At 39.1% G+C, this 21,068-nt stretch overlaps 1 protein-coding gene across 2 annotated transcripts in view; it reads left to right on the top strand.

The window, feature by feature from the left end:
• The window catches only part of TRMT11 (tRNA methyltransferase 11 homolog), a 29,094-nt gene extending 9,896 nt beyond the window's left edge, over nucleotides 1-19,198 (top strand). For both annotated transcript variants that reach the window (XM_082301476.1, XM_082301475.1), the window contains exons 7-13: nucleotides 2,065-2,221; nucleotides 6,368-6,448; nucleotides 7,098-7,262; nucleotides 8,641-8,713; nucleotides 9,449-9,580; nucleotides 12,812-12,932; nucleotides 18,731-19,198. In XM_082301476.1, coding sequence (XP_082157602.1) covers nucleotides 2,065-2,221; nucleotides 6,368-6,448; nucleotides 7,098-7,262; nucleotides 8,641-8,713; nucleotides 9,449-9,580; nucleotides 12,812-12,932; nucleotides 18,731-18,862 — 861 coding nt within the window. In that variant the 3' untranslated portion in view covers nucleotides 18,863-19,198. The remainder of the gene's footprint in view (nucleotides 1-2,064; nucleotides 2,222-6,367; nucleotides 6,449-7,097; nucleotides 7,263-8,640; nucleotides 8,714-9,448; nucleotides 9,581-12,811; nucleotides 12,933-18,730) is intronic.
• Nucleotides 19,199-21,068: the final 1,870 nt, after the last annotated feature.

Genomic DNA, 21,068 nt, shown 5'->3' with positions numbered 1-21,068 from the left:
ATAAAGAAGTTTATTAACAGACCTAAAAGAAGGAAAAAAAATAAAATCAGACCACACCTTCAGAACTCTTCTCCTCCCCCCACCTTTCCCCCTGCTCCCAGGAAAGGAGGAGGGCCTCTCTTCCTGGAGGTGAAGATGCTCCCAGAGATGGGTGAAGAGAACCTTTGCTTCTGAACAGCTCAACCTTAAAATGGTACCCCAGTAGCTCAAGATTGGGCCCTCGAAAGCAGTTGTGGGGAAAGCTGCAAGTTGGGGAAGGGACTCTCACATGCGAGCAGAGAACCAACCCGGGCGGCTGTCTCACTGTGATACTGAAGCCATGAGAGAACTTCTTGTGGAAATGTCTCCATAGCATGAGCAAGAGAGACTCCTCTCCCTAAGTGAACTGAACAAGGTTATTATGGAAGTGGTAAATGGACTGGACATCTCAAGGGTTGTTTTTTTACATTGTCAGTGGGAGAAGGGAGAAAGGTGGGGGGAGGAGAAGAGTTCTGAAGGTGTGGTCTGATTTTATTTTTTTTTCCTTCTTTTAGGTCTGTTAATAAACTTCTTTATATTCTTTCAAGTTTTGTGCCTGCTTTGCTTTCTCCTAATTCTTGTCTCACAGAAGGTGAATAGTAATAAGTATTTTGGACCAAACCACTACAGAAGTTGTATCTGGGAACACACCTTTATCTTGCCACCCACTGAGAGAACTCAGCACAGCAGTGAGACTGCACAGCTAGGTGGTGTGTTACATTTTTTTGGACACAGCTGCAGTGGAAACCACCTGTTTGAAACACACAGAAAGATGTACAGAGCTGTAGATGGCTAGTGGGCCTGCTGAGTGGCATCAGCCTCACTGGAGCATTCTCTAAGTGCTTCAAGTGATCCTGACAGGCACCTCCATGGAAAAGTGCAGACTGATCCCTGAGGCTTTGGACATCAGTGGGTCCAGCCCACAGGCAGATACCTGCCTGAGGGAACACTGACAGTGCAGAAAGAACCAAGTACAAAAACTCTCTGAAGCCTGTCATCTGTGGTCTTTGCTACAAATGTTCTTGCCTGTTGGCCATAAGCACTCTAAACCTGCTGCATTATTAGGATATCCTGAGGAAATTTGATCTTGTCTTTCATGTTTTTGTGAGGAAAAAGTGGCTTCTCAAAGGATATCTCCCAGAATGACACTAGCCACTGATGGGAATATGTGCTTGCTGTGTCCTGGGTCAAGGGCAGCTGGAAGGAGGGAGAACCACTGCAGAGGTTGTACAGCTATGGTCAGTGGCTTGTGTACAGGGAAGTTAGAGATTCAAGTGATCTGTTAGGGCCTGTGAATATTCTCCATGCATGTGATTAATGTGCAAGCACCCTGGGTTGTGGCAATGCTGCAGAACATTGCAGCTGTTGTCACATCTGTGCTGAATTCCCGAAGTGTTTAAAAATGAGTAAACCAACCTGAAAAAAATAGGCAAGTGTATTTTGTTAACCCAGTAAGACTGATGCTGAGCAGAGGTGGGGGGTATAGTGTTGGATAGTATTTGAACGTGTTTTGTTCCAGATTGCTTTGGTCTTCTCCAGCATACTTTGGAAGTCTGGTGTAAAAATGTTAGCATTTGGTATTTTTTTGCTTTTCCCTTAAATTCTGATCTGTCAACGCTATCCTAAATTTAGATTTTGAGTGGGACAGAAATGCCAGTGAAGAAATTCTGTATGACCTTAAACGTGTGTGTATGCACACGTGTTAACGTGCATTTCTAATCCTCATATTTTTGAAATCCTTTTAACTCTGAATTGCCAGGAATTATTTTTCTGATTCTTAGAATAATAGCAAAGTTACTCTAATTGTTAACTTCTTTGAAAGAATTTTCCCTCTAAAATGTTTGTATATTTTTAACCTGTGTCTTGGAGAATTTACCTAGATGTTGATCCAAGAGATCTGTTGCTTGGAAAGAAGTCTGTCATATTTTTTCAGATGTCAAAAACAAGGTGATGTGGTCTTGGATGGTGTCACTTAAGCAAGTCTGCTAGTGTGTCTGTTTATATCTTGTATCCAGGACCTGACAGGGATTTTAAATGTTCCAACAGATTGCAGATGGCCAAAGAGAACTCATTGAATCCTACAGTGTAAAGAAGAGACACTTTATTGGAAATACGAGCATGGATGCCTGCCTGTCTTTCATCATGGCAAACCACGCCAGAGTAAAACCCAACGATGTTGTATATGATCCATTTGTTGGAACAGGTATATATATTTTTTTCAACTGGTGGGAAAAATTGGAAGATTGTGTTAGTGCTTGCACCACTCTTTTACCTGGTGCCATGGTTTCTGGTGCTCAGCTGATATTTGAGATGATACCAAAGGCAAAATGGTGTTTATAAAATAGATGGTTTGTTAACCTGAAAGGGATTTTGGGGGAAGGAGACCACCTTCCAAAGATGTAAGTAGTTTATTTTGCACTTCTAAAAAGTCTGTCTTCACTGTTGTATTTTATGCCACATGGCTTAAACACCAATCCATGTGTGTCATGGACTGCTTAAGATCAAAGTGACCAAGAATTGGAATTTGACTCAAGCACTTCCTGCAGTCACTTTCAGGATATTAGGAAGAGCAGCGTTTTGGAGCTGGCTCTTTAGGGGACTGCTCAGGGCACTTGTGGTCATGTAACACAATATAGCAACAGTGAGGTCATAGCATTCTTTGAGGAGCACTTTGTTGCACCGTTACAGCCCATCTTCAGGATAATATTGCTCACACAAGGTATCCTTCCCCAGCTGAACTTTTCTTACCTTAGCCAGGAGGGGGAGCTTTTATTCCACATATTGCTGTGCATGGCACAGAAGTACTTTTTGCCTCAGGGAAACTTGCTGTACATGAAATAGCTGATCTGTTGTGTCAGATTGTGCCATATAATTATACCAGAGTATATTGTGTTAAGATACCTATAGTAGTTTCTTCAAAAAGATAACAAAGGCTGTGTTTCTGACCTGGATTTTAGAATCCTAGAATAGAATCATAGAATATCCTGAGTTGGAAAAGACCCCCAAGGATCATTGGAGTCCAGCTCCTGTCTGTGCAGAGGACACCCCAAGAGTCACCCCTCCCTTGCCTGGCAGGCAACGCTGTCCCTGATGCATACCAGGGCATAGTTGGCCCTCCTGGCTGCCAGGGAACTGCTGACTCGTGTTCAACTTGCTGAACTTTAATCAAGGTGACCACATGTGAGAAGCATAGATTTAAAAATACTTACACTAATGGTAAGATGAAGAAAATTCTCTGCAGAAATCACTTCAGAGAAGTTAGGCGGAGAGAAGACAACACTAGTAGGGTCACTAGTAGGATAAATTCTTATTAGCATGTATCTTCTCTGTGCCATAGAAAACAGAGCATGGATATAATATTTTCAGTAACCAAAGGGTATGGTGAGCTCTGGTTTTGTCTTAGATTTTTGTTCATATATGACCTGATTTTTTTCGCATGTAATAATATCTTACAAAATCTTCTCCTTTTCCTTGTGCTTGTCCTTTGAAAGGTTCAGGAAATTCCTGTACTTATCTGTGAGCAGTTGGTTTCTTTTTGGTGTTTATGGCTTTTTGACTTATTGTAAAAATCTGCTAACTTAAATAATGAAAAAAAATCTGAGAGCATTCTTTCTCTTGGGAGCCAAAATTGAAGAAAAATAGAAAGGGCAAAGACAGAAGAAGAAAAATCGTATAGAAATGGTGAAGCTATAGAAATTCAAAAGAAATGTTGTGTTTCAGTTCAAAAGGTAGCATATTCAAAGTTCTACCCAAATTGCCTAGTGGTTTGAATGACAATTTTAAGGCTTTTTTCCCTCTAGATATTTGTAATACAAAGGCTAGAGATTAAAGGGGACACTGGAGATACTGGGTGGCATGCCATTTGTCAGTAGAGTGTATTTAGAACTAAATAACAGCGGCTTTTGCACTTCTGTTGAGTAAACCACAGGAATTTCAGTTGTCTCCTGAGGACCTTCAGAAGATTTTCAAGATTGTCAGTGCAACAGTGCCCTGTCACTGGAGTTTCTGGGAACTGGTTTGGAGTTGAGAGTGATGCAGTGATTTTTAGCTGATGGGTTTGGAAAAACATATATTCAGGATCTGAGGAGCATTTTGAAGAACTGCAGTTCAGATTTCCTTATCAGTGCAGCTTTGTTACCTGGCTGGGTTTCTGCCTGGTTTTTTACACTGAAAAAGTAAATAATACCAAATCAGAATAGCCTTGCAAAATGGTTCTTGCTTGTTGGAAACAAACTATTTTTTGCTGCTTAAGCCTAATCATAAGTCTCTCACATTAGTGTAAGAATGGACAATTGACATTTGTCCTTGGAATATACAGTGCTCTTTGACCAGGCTGGCTTTTAGGAGACTTGATTCCCCTTATTATTGTCGAGCAGAATTGGAATGGCCAAGATTGTGTTTTTAACTTCCATAAACTGTTTAGATATTCTTCGGTCAGTGTTGGGCAGAATGAGGCCTGGAAGCTTCTGGAAAACAAATCAAGTCTTTTACCTAAATATTTTGTGCTTCCTCCTAGACAGTCAGTTCAGGTTATCTCAGAAATGTCATTGATAGTGCCTTTGGAGGATACTTGTGGTACTGCGTAGTTGCAAATGACAGGATTGTTTTTCCTTTGAGATCCTGGAGGACCAGCCTTCATCTGTGCTGAAGAGGTGGAAGAATAGTGTAAGATAGAAGGGCATGAAGTTCTGTGCCACCATCATTCTGCTAAAAGTCACCAGGGACAGAGTGATTCTCTGATTAACCCTTTATATGCATCTGTTTCATGTACTGACCAAAGAGCTGGCCATATGAGAGTATTTAAGTATTCGTGCACCTTCTGTGTGAACACAATTGAACTAGTACAAGCTGAGATATATTAAAAGCTGTAAATTAATGATTTCCAAGCTTCTTTTTTATCCTGTGATTAAAAATATTCTTAGATGGGCAAAGGACTTTCTTCTTACTTTTTTTATAGGACTGGGTGGTATGCCATACTTGGGGTCAGGGCTAGCTAAATTTGTCTTGACCCTCTGGATGTACTGCCCATCTGTTCTGAGGGATTGCAACCAAGAAGGGAAATGGGTGATTCCTTTGGGGTGAGTAACCTTGTTTTTCCCTGATCCATTTCACAAGAAAAAGCAGAGGAATTTTAAAAGTTCTTTTGTTCTTGCTCACCTTTGGTTTTGGTAGAGTTTGTTACCACATGGTGTAGAAGTTTTCTGGTGCACACAGGGCACATTAGGGATTTGCTGGTGCTGAGTGTGTGGCTCAGGACAGTGCAGCCACCTGAGATGCTTCTTTCCATGCTCCTGGTGAATGGGAGAACTGGTGTCACCTCCCCAGGCAGCTGTGCACTGTCAACCCCTTCATCCCGCAACAGTCATCCCCTTTATTTAGCAGGACTGTTGACATCAGTGGGGTTCACAGCCTTGTTCTCAGTTGCTGTTCTTTTCTAAACCATTCTGGTAGCCACAGACCTCTTTATTAATAACTTGACTACACAGGTATCTGGTCATCTTGTGCAGTCTGTCCATTGTTTCATTTGGAAGCTGTTAAAGAGGTAATGTCATTTATTCTTTTCTATGGGCTGTTCAGCTATTGTCAGTTTCAAGCGGAAATCACACTTTTTTGGTAGGGTGTTTTTTTCTTTTTTAATTAGGAAGGTGGGTTGCAATAGCAGTGATGAAAAAAATGGGTTTATTACAGAATAAGTACACTGGTAAAACTACTGACAAAATAGGCAGCATACTCACAGAAAAATGCATTTGTGTGTAGTTTTCACACTTCAAAACAGATTTTTTTTATATTTATGTTTACATTGGAGATGTTGACATTTGTAAGGCTCTTGACCATTGTTTCTTACAACAGGGGAATAGCCACCTTACACAAGTTTGATTTTTAGACACAGTTAAAGAAACTGTCTTTGAGAACAGACATAGTAGAACTGCCATTTGTTTGGTGATGGTTTTTCAAATTGTTTGGCAACAATTTGAAATTCTGCTCCTTGCAAAGTAGAATCAAAAGTTTTGGTTTGTGTAATGATTAAAGGATCTTACTGCTTTAAAATACAGAAAACCATAAACAAAACTCCTGGACAGTTTCCAGAGATAAGGAGTGACATAGGGCATATTAAGATAAGGAAAATCATGTATAGCAAACAAAGGACTTAGTGTTATTATGTCTGATTATAATTACATAGTGATTCTAACTGGTTGATAGTTCTACTTCTGTTTTTAGTGTTTGTTTTGTTTTTTTTTCCTTGGGTCTAGTGTGCTGCTGGTGTAGACTCCTGAAGTTCCTAAGGAAAAAATGCTAACATATGTTTATGACAGAAGTTTCTACTTTTCCTCTTTTCTCCCCTGTATAGGTGGCCTTCTAATCTCCTCAGCACATTTTGGGGCATACGTGTGTGGTACTGATATAGATTACAACACAATCCATGGATTAGGTATGTTACGTGTTTCCAAGGCACTGAAATCTTACTCTCTGGAATTTAAGAATACTGATGGTAGCGGATGATACTTAGCGAATTTTAAAGCAACATTAATCTTCACAGGATTTCTTTGAGCGTACTTACTTTTATTCACCAATTTACATACATCCTAGTTAAGATATTATCTTATTTTTAAGCAGGAAATATTTTTGAAAAATAATAATGAAAACCAAAACAATGTTCCAAATAATAATTACCACAGCTGTGTGCTCTTTTAACCTGTGATGTGGGAAGCTCCTCATAACCTAACCCAGGAGCCCTAATCCCGTTCTTACTTCTCTGAAAATATGCAAATTATATTTGACCTAGTGGACAGAATTGTGTCTGGTGGATGGAGAGAGCACCTTGCAAACCAGCATTTTTGTCAATGTGTTCTTTGACACCCTATGCAGATCACGCAGGAGAACTTTTCTCATGTATTTTCGTTTTTCTTTACTACTTGAGTAGTTTATTTCAAGTACTTTTGACAGGTTATTTTGGTGACATTTAATTATTTTCCTTTAATTTAAATGGTAGAGTATATGAAAGCTTTTCTTAGATAAGAGTTTCTTGTTGAGTATGCTTTTTTTTTTTTTTTCCCTTTCCATTCCCCTTCCCCTCCCAGGCAAGGCAAGCAGAAAGAACCAGAAATGGAGAGGGCCAGATGAAAATATCAGAGCTAATCTCCGACAGTATGGTTTGGAGAAATACTACCTCGATGCACTCGTTGCTGATTCTTCAAGACCGATATGGAGAGAAGGGATGTTGTTTGATGCAATCATTACTGACCGTGAGTTTGTTACTGCCTTTTGCTGCCCAGTAACAGTGACTAAAACATTATTGCCTGTGTACATTGATTAAGTGTCTGGACGAGTGCTCAGGCCTGCAGCTTCTACCTTTCCTGCGATGATTGTTGGGAGCATCACTGTGGAAATTGGATCTGCATTTGACGTCTGCATTTATTTTAGGGATAGTTATAAATGTGTAACAAATCTGGCAATGGCACTTTCTTCTATGGAGAGAATGTTATGTTCACCAGCAGAAATCAACATGGCTGAAAATCATCCTTAGAAGAAGTCTCCTTCAGTAAAAGCATAACATGATTGATGCACAGAGGCTTCTTACCAGAGTGATCTGTATTGCTGTTGGCAGCACATTGGACTCTGCCATACATCTCTGGTGGACTTCTGGGGACTTGTGTTAAGTGCTTAATGTGATGCTTCCAAAGAGAAATTTTAGTGTGTTTCCAATACACCTAACTACTGGGAGCAGGAGCAGTTAGAAAGGATCCTCTGGTCTTTTAGAAACCTCCGTACTGAACACCATTTGTTGTGTATGAGAGGGAAAAGAAACCAAGAGAACAAATGAAAGACCTTGGTACAGCAGTTTCTGATCTCAGGTGCTGGCTTTTACAATGACACATTTGTATTAATTAGGAATAGGAAGTGTGACTTTTCTCCGTGTGTTGCTTGCTAATTTTTATTTGGCCTGCTTGGCAACAAGACAGTGTAGAATTTTAATATGGACTTAGAACTGAGTGTGAAACAATTTGTAAAACTTCTGCAATGGTTACATTGGTGCTTCCATGATGCTGAAACAAGTCTCACAAACTCAGATGTTTTGAACATGAAATAAGTATGTTATGCTATTAGAAATGTGCAAAAAATGTATGAGAAATGGTGTCCTCTTGTTCTTCTTATGTGTGAGAATTGCCATTTGTGTAATGTGATGACAAGAAATTCCAATATACTTAATTTAATTTTGAAAAAGGTTAGTTAAGTGCCATAGGGGACATATTTGCGTCTGTCAAACGAAAAAGGATGGGATTATTTACCACATACCAGTTGGAAATCTAAGGAATATCTTTTAACCAACAACACAACATTGTCCTTTGTCATGTAGCAAACATGTAGGCTGCTAGAAGCTCTTACAGCTGAAGCGATATCTTTGAAACAGTTTTAAAATAACTTTTTGGAGCAAGAAACTTTCAGTAGATCTTGAAATTTCCCTTACTGACTTTAACTTTGTAAAAACTTTCCTTTTTTTTTTTTTTAAACTTTGTACAAGCCACAGTTTGTGCACTGTTATGTATGTATGGTGTAATTCTGTGTTATTTAGACAAAGGATGAGGTTCTCATCTCTGCATCTTTTGCTTCTGCTTTGTCTAGCACCATATGGTATCAGAGAAGCTCCTCGCAGAATGGGATCACAAAAGGAAACAGTTAAGTCAGTTGAAAGAAGGTAGGGAAGCTGTCTCGTCTGTTGTAGAATATAAATGTCTTAATGAAAACCCAGTTGCAGTTTTAGAATATTTATTACTTCTTGGTTGGCTGTCAGCAGTTAAAAAATGGTGGCAATTATAATTAAAGAAGGAAACCCCTTTTTGTTCTGTTTGCAAAATCACTATGTCACTTCCTGAAATCGTCTCGGTTTTGTTCTCCCTCCTTATCCTTCGTGCATGTTCAGATTTTGAATCCTATTTCTCACCTCTGTGAGCCACCATTACTTTGTATTTCCTATTCTCAGAAAGTTCTCTTTGGTCCCTTCAGGCTGCAAAATCAGTCTGAGATACCTGTAATTTTACCTTAACCTTTTTTCTTTTGCATTTTCCGCTGCTCCTTTCTCTTCAGAGATATCACATGGCTTCTCCACTGCCTGGTCTTCCCTGCCTTCTGACTTTTGCCCTAATTTCTTTAGAAAGATGCTGTGCAAAATAACTATTGCCAACATACCTGTGATTCTTTAGACTCATCTTTAATACATGTGGAAGTCAAAGAGACAGTTGCAGGGGCACTTGAGAAGTTGTATTCCTCACAGTAGAAGTTGTACTCCGGGATTGTCCTAGGTAGCTTTGCAAAGCTCAGATAGTGCTTTTGTGGTTTAGCGTATTGTTTTTCTTTTTTAATTACTATTATTGAAAATTTAGGTTGTACCTGTGCTCTTGTGTTCACTTACACTTGTACATTTTTTGTTTAGCACAGAAAATCACTTCTTCGTTTCATCCAGTTACCATCTAAGTGACATCTTTTTTGACCTCTTGAAGTTTGCGGCAGAGCATCTGGTGATGGGAGGAAGATTGGTTTACTGGCTGCCCATATACAGGCCTGAGTATGTACTGTTGATTTCTGATGTGTTGTGTGTCAGAATGGACGATGTTTTCCTTTGGGACACAGGACAGCTGGAGCTTCCATAGTACCAGCACTTAAGAGTAATGCCCAGACCTCGTATTTTAAAACTTTATATGGGGAAAATCACATTTTGTAACGAAACTTTTGAGTGGAGATAATTCTTGACTGTTACCAAACAGAAAATGCCTTTGCCTGTCATTGCAAATGCATGTTCAGTGGGTTGAGGTTTAAGCTTAAAAATTTAAACTTTCAAGGTGCAGATAGATTTCTAAGACAGTAGAAGCAAGGCTAGTATTAGTACATGTTTCTGCTAGAGTAACTGATAGAGGTGTGTAAAAATCATCCCTGGTTCTTTGGGGTTTGGTGCTACTGATTTAGCTTTCTGCTGAGAAACAAAAGTCAAGTGACCAAGAGATGGCAGTGAGAGGAAGGAAACATCCAGGAGCAGCCCTGTTAGGGACGAGAGAGGCCAGCAGAGACTGTGGGATCCTGTCTGCTCAGTAGTGCAGCCTGGGATCAGAACTGAGTTTATAAGGAAAAACAGCTATTTGCATGCCTTATTTCAGCATCTCTTAGATTAGGTGTGAGGGGGTTTTTTGCTTTGTTTTTGTAAAAAGTGTTCACTGTCAAGCGAGAAGTTGATGTACAGTAGCTGTTCCAAAGTGGCTTCCAGATACAGATGTGCTCTGAAGGTAGTTTCTACAGTGTCATGTATTTCTATGTACAGTCAAACCATACTGATATATAAAGTGGTGGTTGTCCCTGGTTTCACCATGGAAATGGCTTGTGATAGTCCTATATACCACATGCTGTTTTGAAAATTTGGAAATCAAAAGGAGCCATTTCTGTTACATGCTTTTGTAACAGGAAAGTGCACTTAGTAGTTTGCATTTTTTAGTAAATAATAGAATTGGTATCTTCGGCCTTTTTCTTGTAAGACAATTCACAGACAAAGCAGTGAATGCCACTTGAAAGTACTATAGCTAATTTTCATGTCAATAAAATCTGTTTAAAATTACTGAACTTATTTTGTTCTTCAGGATACCAGAGTATTTCTGTCTGCTCATTGAACTTTGGTAAAAGCATGCTTCCTCACTACAGCAGTGTAAAGTGTTTCACTTCAGATAACTAGGGAACTGCACATTGGGGATCAATTTCAGCTGCTGTTTTGGGGAGGTCTAGTTGACTTGCCTCTTAAAAAGTGAATTTGTACATCCTACTATGAATTGAAATACTGAAGTTGCTAGAATTGGCATAGAATAGTAGGTTAGTCAGTTTATTTTCAGCTGTAATAATGAACATGGGGCATTAAAGCAAGTAAGTGGGGGGAAGAGAAGATACTTTCTACTAACATGTTGCATTTTCAAATATCCCTTGGCAACACCTGCCTTCAGTTTCATTTTTTCAAATCTTTGTATATTACATTAAATTAAAGCCGAAACTGTATTGAATTGAATGTTTATTAAAACCACTGCTTCTGTATTTCTTACTTGTTTCTGAGTTTTACCTGAAAGAATGTAGGAATACATTCATTAATGCTAACAGAAAAGGCTTTTTAACAAAGTGATAATGATCTCTCCCTTTTCAAGATAGCATCTCACTCCACAGTTTATTCTTTCAATCAGACATTGAAATCATTGTTGAGTCCAAATTCTTGTAATTCCATTAAAGTCAGCCTTCTATACGATTATGGAGAGAAACTTTTTAAATGTTCTGGCAGAGTGCCTACCTTTGTAAGAGAAAGAGACAGTTTGGTGGTACTAGATGCATCAGAAGTCTTGTGTAATAGAAAAAACAGTTGAGAATTAATTTTATTCTCCATTCTCAAAAGCATGTTCTGACTTCACCTAGCAGAAGCAGATACTTGTTTCTACATGGGAAGTGACTGAAAGGTAGTTTTGTGGTCTGGAAATATTGGAGCAAAGCAAAGAGGCAGTACTGTTTGAGTTCTTTCTTATTTGCAGATCTGTATTTGGTATTGAGTGACTTGTTTAACAGTTCACTGTTATCTTAAGAAATGCCAAGTTTTCCACCAGCACCTAGATGGATCCTATTTTAAGCTGTTACATTGACTTCTCTTTTTTCCCAGACCAACACCTTTACTTTCATTCAGAACATCCACCTCTTTACAGGAAAAATGTAAAGCTCCTCCTTTGTACCTTTTAACTTCAAGTCATAGGTGTTAAGTTGTTCAGTTCTGCGTTTCAGTGTCTGACTTCTGTTGACCCCCGAACATTGGAGAATCATAGGAGCAGGCGTTTTGTACAAAATCATAGTCCCTAACAGTACCAGAACCCATTTTCTGTGTTATCTTTTAGTAACTATTACATGAAAGCTTATTACAAGATCTAAGAATAAATGACTGATTTATGTTTCAGTATATAGGAAGGATGTCTCGTTGCATATTTATCATACTAGCTAGGTCAATACTTCTTGCTGCTGTAGTCCCATGCAAAGCTCTTAAATCTTTAAATTTCTCTTTCAGCATTTGGAGAAATAGAAGGATTAAAAGCAATCTAGAGAAAGCATTTTTTGTATAGAAAATAGTATGCTTATGAGGTGGAGCATTTAAAACACTGTAACTCTTGCTTCTATAGATAGCAGCAATGTTGGCTTATAATTAAATCCTATCTGATGTTAAATGACAGTGGATTTTTTTTTTTTGCCATTAGAAAAAGTAATTATAATGAGATAAATTTGTAACACCAAATTTTGAAGTTCAGGAATGTCACTGTCTATTAAGAGCTGACTTAATAAGATTTGAAATTAAAGTGCAGTGATCTTCTTTAAGGGAGCCAGAGTAAAGTCTCTTATTCCTGCAACTTCATATATGTTGACTGTGGAATATGTTTTTGAAATCACAGCTCTGACTGGATAAGTTATTATTCCTGGCTGGCTGAGATACTTTCTACTTGAAATTATACAGGCGGGCCTGTGTGTGCATACATTAACATAATTTAAATACATGTAGAAAAGAGGGGGGGAGTGTCTCTTTACTGTGAGGTTGTAATTTATTCTACACACTGCACGTCAGGATGATTGGAATATATGATGTCAAAACTCTGGAGCACCAATATCTGAATTTATTTAATCAGGTACATAACAACTTTCTACTGTGGGCCTTTTTGTAAAGAGTCTGTAAGAATTTTGTTTCAGATGCTAGTCTTGCACTTCATGAGCCTAAAGCACCGTGAATGTTTATTTCTTCCAGATATACAGAAGAGATCATTCCCCGCCATCCGTGCCTGAAACTTATTAGCAACTGCGAGCAGATGCTTTCCAGCCACACATCAAGGCGCCTCATAACCATGGAAAAGGTGAAAGAATTCAAGGTAAGCTTGAATTCTTGATTATATTGTGTAAAAAAGTACCTGTTGTGTTCGTGACAAGTTCGTGCTATTCAGCATTGATCCTTGTTTCTGGCACGCTTTGGTTTTTATGATCAGAGTTAGAGCTTTTGTAAAATTGAGTAGTGATTTAAGGGACTGTTCTGGTTTTGGTTTTTTCTTTTTTGTTCTCAGTTTTTGGTAAACTCTTCATCCCGAAAAAGCCCCTTGATACTGTGAAAAAGATCTTTAAAATTAGGGCTACTTGTGAATCCCATCCACAGAGGCTTTACCTTAATGCCCAAGTTTCCATTGATTTCAAAGCATATCTCGATCCCCAAGTAAATACTAAATGTGTTTGTGGGTCTTGCAGTACAGGTAAACCTTACTAAATTCTGTTACTTCACCTTTAGAGTGGTACATTTTAGCTTTTGAAATAATATTGCAATTGTAACAAGTACAGCAGAGCACACTGGCTCTGTTTTCTGTTTGTTTGGTCACACACTAAGGCATTGGAACCAGTGAATATTGCATTCAGCTCTCCTTTCCACTCTTGCTGCTTCTCTCACTTAATACTATTAAAAGAGATGCTAAACACATGAGAGGCAAATTTTTAATGAAAATGCACGGAGTGAGCAAGCGTTTTTAGTACATTCCTTGTCAGCTGGAAGAGCTGTTTCAGATGGCAGGAGATACAGTCAGACTGCTGTGTCTGTGTGGCGCTTGCACTAATGACTCAGCAGGGTTTCAGTGCTGTGTTCGTAATGCTCATGGTGACTGCAGTTCTCAAGCAGCACCTGAACTTCTATAAACACTCTGTGTGGAGTTCAGCCTCAGCTGCCAACTTCATCAGTAGCAAACCAGGAGGGTAAATGATGAAAGTTCTTGCCGTGCGTCTCAGGGTGTTTAGGGAGGTTTTTGACAGCAGTTTTATTGCTACCAGTGCTGTAGGGTAACATATTCTAACCTAAAAAATATATCCACCCTCCTGCAAATAGACTTTCGTTATTTGTTACTCTCCTTTTGTGCATCACCTGTTCTTCAGTACATGGTTTGACAGGTTCATGTCTGGAAATGTTTAGCTCTGAGCACCTGAGACTTGTTGGCAAGCTTGCTGCTTAGATAAGACTGTGCAAGTGCTTATATTCAGTATTCCAGATGTCTGTTAGATAATTAAAAGATACCAGAACCCATGTATGTTTTCTGATGATGCAAAACTTGTCTAGAGAACAAAATGCATGTTGAATCCTTGGCTGCTGCCTGCTTGGTTTAGGACTTTGTTTTGGTGTCTGAGATTTCCCTACACCAGTGTCCCTTACCTGGAACATGTTTTTTCCTGTCTTAATATCCTGAGCAACCTTTGAATTGGATACTTGTGACTCACCAGATATGATCATAAAATTCAATAGTTAGAGTTTTGTGTGCTTTTCTTTTTCCTAAACGAAAGAGTGAATTTTTATGGATATGCCAAACATTTATGTTTCCAGACAGTTCCTGTCTGCTTTACTGAACCGGTTTGTAACAGACCCTCAAGTGCCTTTTAATTCAGCTTAGTACAGCAGTTGCAAGTGGCTGAGAAATGTTACAAATCATGTTACTGTTATTATGCAGCTCTTCGGTTTCCCCAGTGTTTGCCGCCAATAAGGAATTGCAGATTTCACAGCAAATTTTGATTTCACTATTAACACTTCAGATAAACTCTTAACTGGAAATTAATTTGGTCAGTTGCTGAAATTGGTGGTGCAATTTGATTGGAATTGTTTGTAATGAAAAGGAGATGAAAGTGAAGGCAAAAAGTGAGTATGTCTAGGTGAAGTATTGATCTATCATGAGAAATCATAAGCATGAAGATCATATGTTGAATTAAAAACCTTACAAAACTGGTATATAACTCCCTGTCTTGTAAGTATCCAGTCTGGTTTTTTTAAGTTTACAGTGAAATTGTGCCAACTGGAAAAGGTTTCTTCCTGAACTCAGTGTTGATATGAATAGGCTTTTCCAGCATGTGCACAATATGAGCAGAGGAGTTTTTTGGTTTTTAGCATTTAAGGTTTGTTTTTTTTAATTACCATTTCAGACAGCTTTTACCACCGTTCCTCCCAGCACAGCATTCACCCCAAAATGCACACTCCCCTCCTGCCTCCCCCACAGCACTTCTGCACACTGTCCACCCAAAAGCCAGGGTGCGTGGGGCAGGGGCAACTTCCCAGAGCCCTGTCTATGTTCCTCTCTCCCTGGAAGGCATCCCACTTTCTTAATGCCAAGAGAGATGCAGAGAAATTATGTAGTAAGATGAAACTGAAAACTCCACTGAAGGACAGTATGATTGCCCAGGAAGGGACTTTGAAGCACCAGGCATACAAACCCACCCTGCTGAATGGGTCAAGCATTTCCATGTCACATGGTCACTCCAGAGTTGTTACTGGTGTAAAATTTTTCCTACTGAGTTCAGTGGTGTCTGTTCCTGGATATATGACTCTGCTGTCCCCCATTTGGTAGCTGCTCCATTTTGTTTATAACTGTATAACATTAGTACAAGTGGTTTCTATAGCTACTGTCCAGCACCAGATGTGGAGTGGTAGGAAGCAGTGATAAGGCTAGGAAGACTTTTTTTAAAACAAAAGCTAAATGTGAGTAATTACCTTGAAGCTGAACTGGGACATGCTAGATTAATAAAAATCTTTAGAATGTCACTTAATATTTGCCAAGATTTAAGGAAAAACAAAGTTTTCTTGTTACCATTTAGCATCCCCTTTTCTTCCCCCCTTCATTATTTATTAGAGTTCTCTAGCACCTATTTTAGTGTTGCCTTTAGAACAAATGATTTAATTAAGATTTTTTTGACAAGTTATTTTCTTTATAGAGTTAAATGAAGTCTATCTCCTGGTGTTCACATTGTACGCATTCAGCTCCCTGATACAAAATACTGTAAGTTAGAATTTGTTTGGAAATCCTTAGTCCCTGAAATCCAAGAATTTCAGTTACTTTGATCAGTTCTCATGCTGCCTATAAAACTGTTTTGACTAGTAATTCTCAACAGTGACTGGTATCTCCCAATAGTTCAGGATTTCTTATTTTCTTTTACCTTTTTTAAGGAGCAATTCCCATTCTTGTTGGTGTTTGGGGTTTTTTGCTTTTTTGTTTTTTTAAGCAATCACGATCTTTATTAGACAGTCATGCCTGTACAGGGGAGAGGTAGGGAAAGGAACCTCTTAAACTGGAATTATTGTGATGTGGGCCAGGAACTTCGTTTGTAATCTCTCCTAAGAAATCCATGGCTGACTGCAGGTCTCCTCTCATTTAGTGAGCAGCGTTTGCAGAGCTTTTGATGAGGCCTGGATTTTCGAGATGAGATTCTGCTGTAGAGTGGTGCACCAAGCGTGTTTCCATCTGGTGCATGCAGACGCCCCTATTACACCTGTGTTTTACTTGAAGTTTGTTCTTCTGCACAGCACATCCTCTCTTTGCCCTAACCAGCTCGGAGGTAGAGGAGAGGTAGTTTCTTCCCTCATCCCTTCCCCCTGAATCAGCCTTTTGTTTCCTATAGAATCAAGATGAATGCATGACCTCTTAGAGATTGTGAGGATTAATTTTTATCTTAAAACATCTTTGATCCATATATCATTATCCTTCAGGGTCAGATACCCCGTCCACTTCTCACAATAAGTGAATTACGTAGCATTCTTGTTAAAACACATCCCAGTGATATAAAAATACATGTTTATGTCAAAGAAGGATTTCTGACCTGCAATTTCAAGAGAAGAAAAAGTGTTCCTCAGAGTGGTCTGGAGAAGTCAGTACAGGCTGGCTGTGAGAGGACTGTATCTTAAATCCTTCATGTTTCCTGTCTGTCTGTAGTAGTTTTGTAATTTTGGGTTTTTTCACAAACATGTTTAAAGCCTGTTGTTTATCAGCCTGAGAACAGTCATGGAGATGGCAGTCTCTCACAGGTGACCAAAAGACAACAGATAGTACTGTGCCTGCAGTGCGTTTCCTGAAGTGATTTTCTTTTGCTATTTTCCAACAATGCAATATTTAAATAGAGCTGCTGCTACTGGTGTACATGCTTTACATAATAGATATCTACTTGGCACTGAAAATTTAGCAAGTTAATTTAAGCTGGTGTCACATTCCTCATGTCTGCCGGGATAGCAGGTGAGAGCTACTTCACAGTAATATCTCATTTTGTCCAGAAGAGGGCCCTTCCACATGCACACGAGCGTCTTGCTCTGTTGAAAAACCTTTTCTTTCACTCCTTCAGAATGCTCATTAGGATATCCGAAGCTAGGAGAGGTGTTGATCTTGCTAGGTTAAAACCTGGAAAGGCTACAAAATAGCTGAAGGGAGAGATTGTCCACTAGGATTCTGTTCATCTTTGCACTGTAATACTTTTGTAATATGAAAATAAATTCTACTTCCATATTCCTACTAAGGCTAGAGCATTCCACAGAAACTTTATTTTCAAGTATGAACAAATAACTGTAAACTTTTTAAAGTAATGAACCAATGTTTATGTTACTACATTGGTTAAAAAAAATTGAGAAGAAACACGTGGTGAAATAGAGGCTTGGTTCTGCTTTGTGCTTGTTTTTATTTTGTCCTTGCACCATTCAGTTGTTCTGTGTGAGGCTGCTTGTCACCATTCCTTCCTGCTATTGAGCATAATAATAAACTGACATCACCCAGAAGCATAAAACTGTTTAGAAGTTGCCATCAGTTTTCTTTAACACTTGGATTAAAGTTCGATGTAATGTTTATCTTACAGCATTGCTAATGTTAGCTGACAAGTATCTTAATTGTATAAAGCCACAGTACACAATGAACTAAAGCTTTGTATATACAGTGGGCCAATTTTCTAAACTGTGTTCTTGGCTGGTGTCAAATAGGTATTATGTACAGGGATTTACTGTGTCAACTTTAACTTTCAGAAACATATGAATGCTGCACACAAAAAAAATTCTCCGAATGTGCTTCAATGACTGTAGGAACTGATTTTAGCCATTTGTGTGCCTCTTCTGTTTGTACCTGCCTTCCACAGGCCTCTGACTGACTGAATTCTCCAGACAGTACTTTTTCTGGAAAGTGACCTATGTATTTTCCTTTGTAGAAGTCTGTGTGGCATGGTACTGATGCCATGAAGATTTTTTGCCTTTTCTTTTATACCCCTGTTATACCTTTTTACAACCTCTGTATTCCTAATGCTTTTTCCCTACATTTTTGGACTTGTTTGTCAAGCTAAGAGACTAAACATTTTAGAAGTTTTGTAGTTAGGGATCAGTGTGCCCCAGACCCCAAGGTCCTCTCCAGAACACATTCTCTAAACTAAGATAGAACCATCCAGGGGAAGGCTCCTTGGGGAGGGGGGCTCACTAGAGACTCTCACTGGGGAATCTCTGATAGGTATGCTAATTAGTAAAACCTATAATGTTATACCTGATCTTTTGGGATATATATATTCGGTGGGGTGCATTCCAATATATATGACCTGGACGTGTGCACCTAAGGATCCTTAAAATAAATACCAAGGTAAAATCCCTTTTCCCCTTCTAACCGTGTATGACTCTTGATTTTAAGACCAAGAAAAGGCATCAGTACCTGTGCTCATTTAGTCATGTAAGGGTGGGATTTTGGTGATGTCGGCTGAGATATTTTCAGTGACAAGTGCGTGCCGTTCAATTGTAAAACAAAACCTGACTGCTTTATCCGTGCGCATAATGGTTTGAAAAAGTCTGGAAGCAAAGTGGTGGCAATACGTGCTGAACACACTACCCTCAGTCTAACGTTTGCCTTTTGATGCCATGCAGGATCAAGATGAGAACTCTCACTTGTTGGATGGTCAGTATATGCCGTACAGGGGACACAATTCTTTCCGTGAGAAGTATTTCAGTGGTGTGACAAAGAGGATTGCCAAGGAAGAAAAGGACAATCAGAAGTAAAATATTATTTAAACAGATTAAAAAAAGAAAGAAGAATGAAGACCATGTTTCTTTGTAAGGACATCTGGATATGAACATTCGTTTGGATGCTTCAGAAAAATAAATACTGCTTTTAATTTTAAAACAAGATGAAACCCGCAACCAGGTTGAGAGCAGTTCTTTTTAATTAGCTTTGTTTATAGCAGATTTTATTGTACGAGTTTTTTGAATCTTATTTAATTTATATTTGTACTTCCAAGTACTAATTATGATTGACTAAAATCATTATTCTTCTTCTTTCACCATTAACATTTACAAAAAAGTAGTAGTATTATTTGGCTTCTTAAACTGTGAACATCTGGCTGTTTTAAAAACACGTGGTGGTGATCAAGGGTTGCTGATTAAGAAGATCATTTTCATTTGTTTTGGGTTTTTTTGTAAATGGTGTACAATAAACCAAGGTTGGCGGGAGGTTTTTTTAATTGTTGCATGCAATAATTGCTTGTATGAGTTCCACTTGCTCGGGCTGAGGTCACAAGTGTTCAAAACAAACAGTAAATGCAAAGAAACAACCGGGCCCATGCACAACCCACAAGAAGAAAAGCCTCTGTGACCTGACAAACTCTGGGGAGCCTACTAAGCCCTGTGAAGCCTGTCCACATCTGAAGCTCATCTGTACCTTGGATTTGCTTTTGCATTCCTAAACCTTGACTCTTGGTCAAGCCAACTTCTGCAATTTTTGGTTCAGAAATTGATAGTTAAACCAGTAACAACAACAGCATAAAATCAGTAATGGTTCCCTAATGGTATTAAGCCTAATCAAATCTTTGAAACCAAAGCTTTATTTGTTAAAGGGCAGACTTTGCTGAATCCACACCACGTCCATCATGAAAATACCTCATTTGAAAACCACTAAGCCCATTAATTCAGGATGTTAATGGCTCTTCTCATTTTGGTGGTCACATATGGTCACATACTCTTCAGCAGGGCCCTGGTGAATGCATCTGTGCTCCAGCCAGAGCAACCCTGCTTCTCAGTTTGCTGCAGGTCGCTGGCTGTGGTCATGTTAGAATCTTTGTAGATCATAATTTTTAAGTGCCTCTCCAAGGACAGCACAGGTCATTGTGTGTATCTGATCTACTTCATTAACTGAATTTGCACTTCTGTGTATTGTGGTCCTCAGCTGCAGCAGGAAAGCTTACAAACTCAATGACAACTTAGTCTGGCCTTCTGGATCTAATCTGTGGTGTGTTAAAAAAGTTCTCAAAGAGTGATTTATTTTCTGTTTCCGTTATAAATCACTTTGTTTTGACACTTTTAATGTCAGCCATATAATAGTTGTTCTGGACTCAACTTGGAGCAAGATCAAAGCTCAGAAAATTTTTCAAAAGCAGAATTTGAATTGATCACTTTCAAATATTACTCCTGCTTCTGAAGACCTTTCATTTCAGCATTACAATTTAGCACTCAGCTTTTATTACTTAACAAATTAAAATTAATTTCTGTTCTTCATGGGCAAGGAATTTTTCTAGCTGTATTTATTATGCACTTATAACTCCATTTTTGTGAAAGTTACCTTACTCATAATCTAAGTGGTTATACAAGAGGTAAGGTAGTGGCAAGTCTGGCTCTGTCAATTCAATGAAAATGATTTAGTTTATTTCTCCTGCACCTGGTCCAACTTCTAGTCCCTTCAGCAGTGGTGGTGTGGCCTCTATTTAGCAGTCCATACATACCAGCTCTGTCATTACTGAAGGGTACCATTTTGAACAGAAACTGTCAGTGTATTTGGGGTATTGCATCAACATTGGCTAATCAGAAATCGTTTAGAATTGAAATCAGATGTTCAGGCTCTGCTGATCCCCAACTTTAAAGCTATCAGTTGGAAATATTCCTCGTCTTTAAATTTCTCCTTGCTTGGTGTGCATGCTCCAGCCCGTTGTGCGTGCAGACTTCAGAGCACAGGCATTTATAGATCCAGAGCTGTGACACAGTCCTGGCGCTCTCCCTAGCGCAGGGCTGCCGGGTGGCTGAGTTATCCTTTCGGCAGGATTTGGCCATCGATGGCCGCGGCTTCTGGCAATTCCCTTCACTCTGGTTCCGTTCAGTCTCTTTCCGTGAGGTTCCAGTTTCCTGTCCCTGGCGGGGAGCGTCAGTTCACGAGCCCGCACTGAACTCATGCCATTGTCATTCTCTCCTTTGGGGTGGTTTGTGCCATTTTCCAGTT

Source organism: Coloeus monedula, assembly GCF_965178545.1.
Source record: "Coloeus monedula genome assembly, chromosome: 2".
Lineage (NCBI taxonomy): Eukaryota > Metazoa > Chordata > Aves > Passeriformes > Corvidae > Coloeus > Coloeus monedula.
Note: the sequence above shows the minus strand (reverse complement) of the source record. Positions and strands in the feature narration are given on the sequence as shown.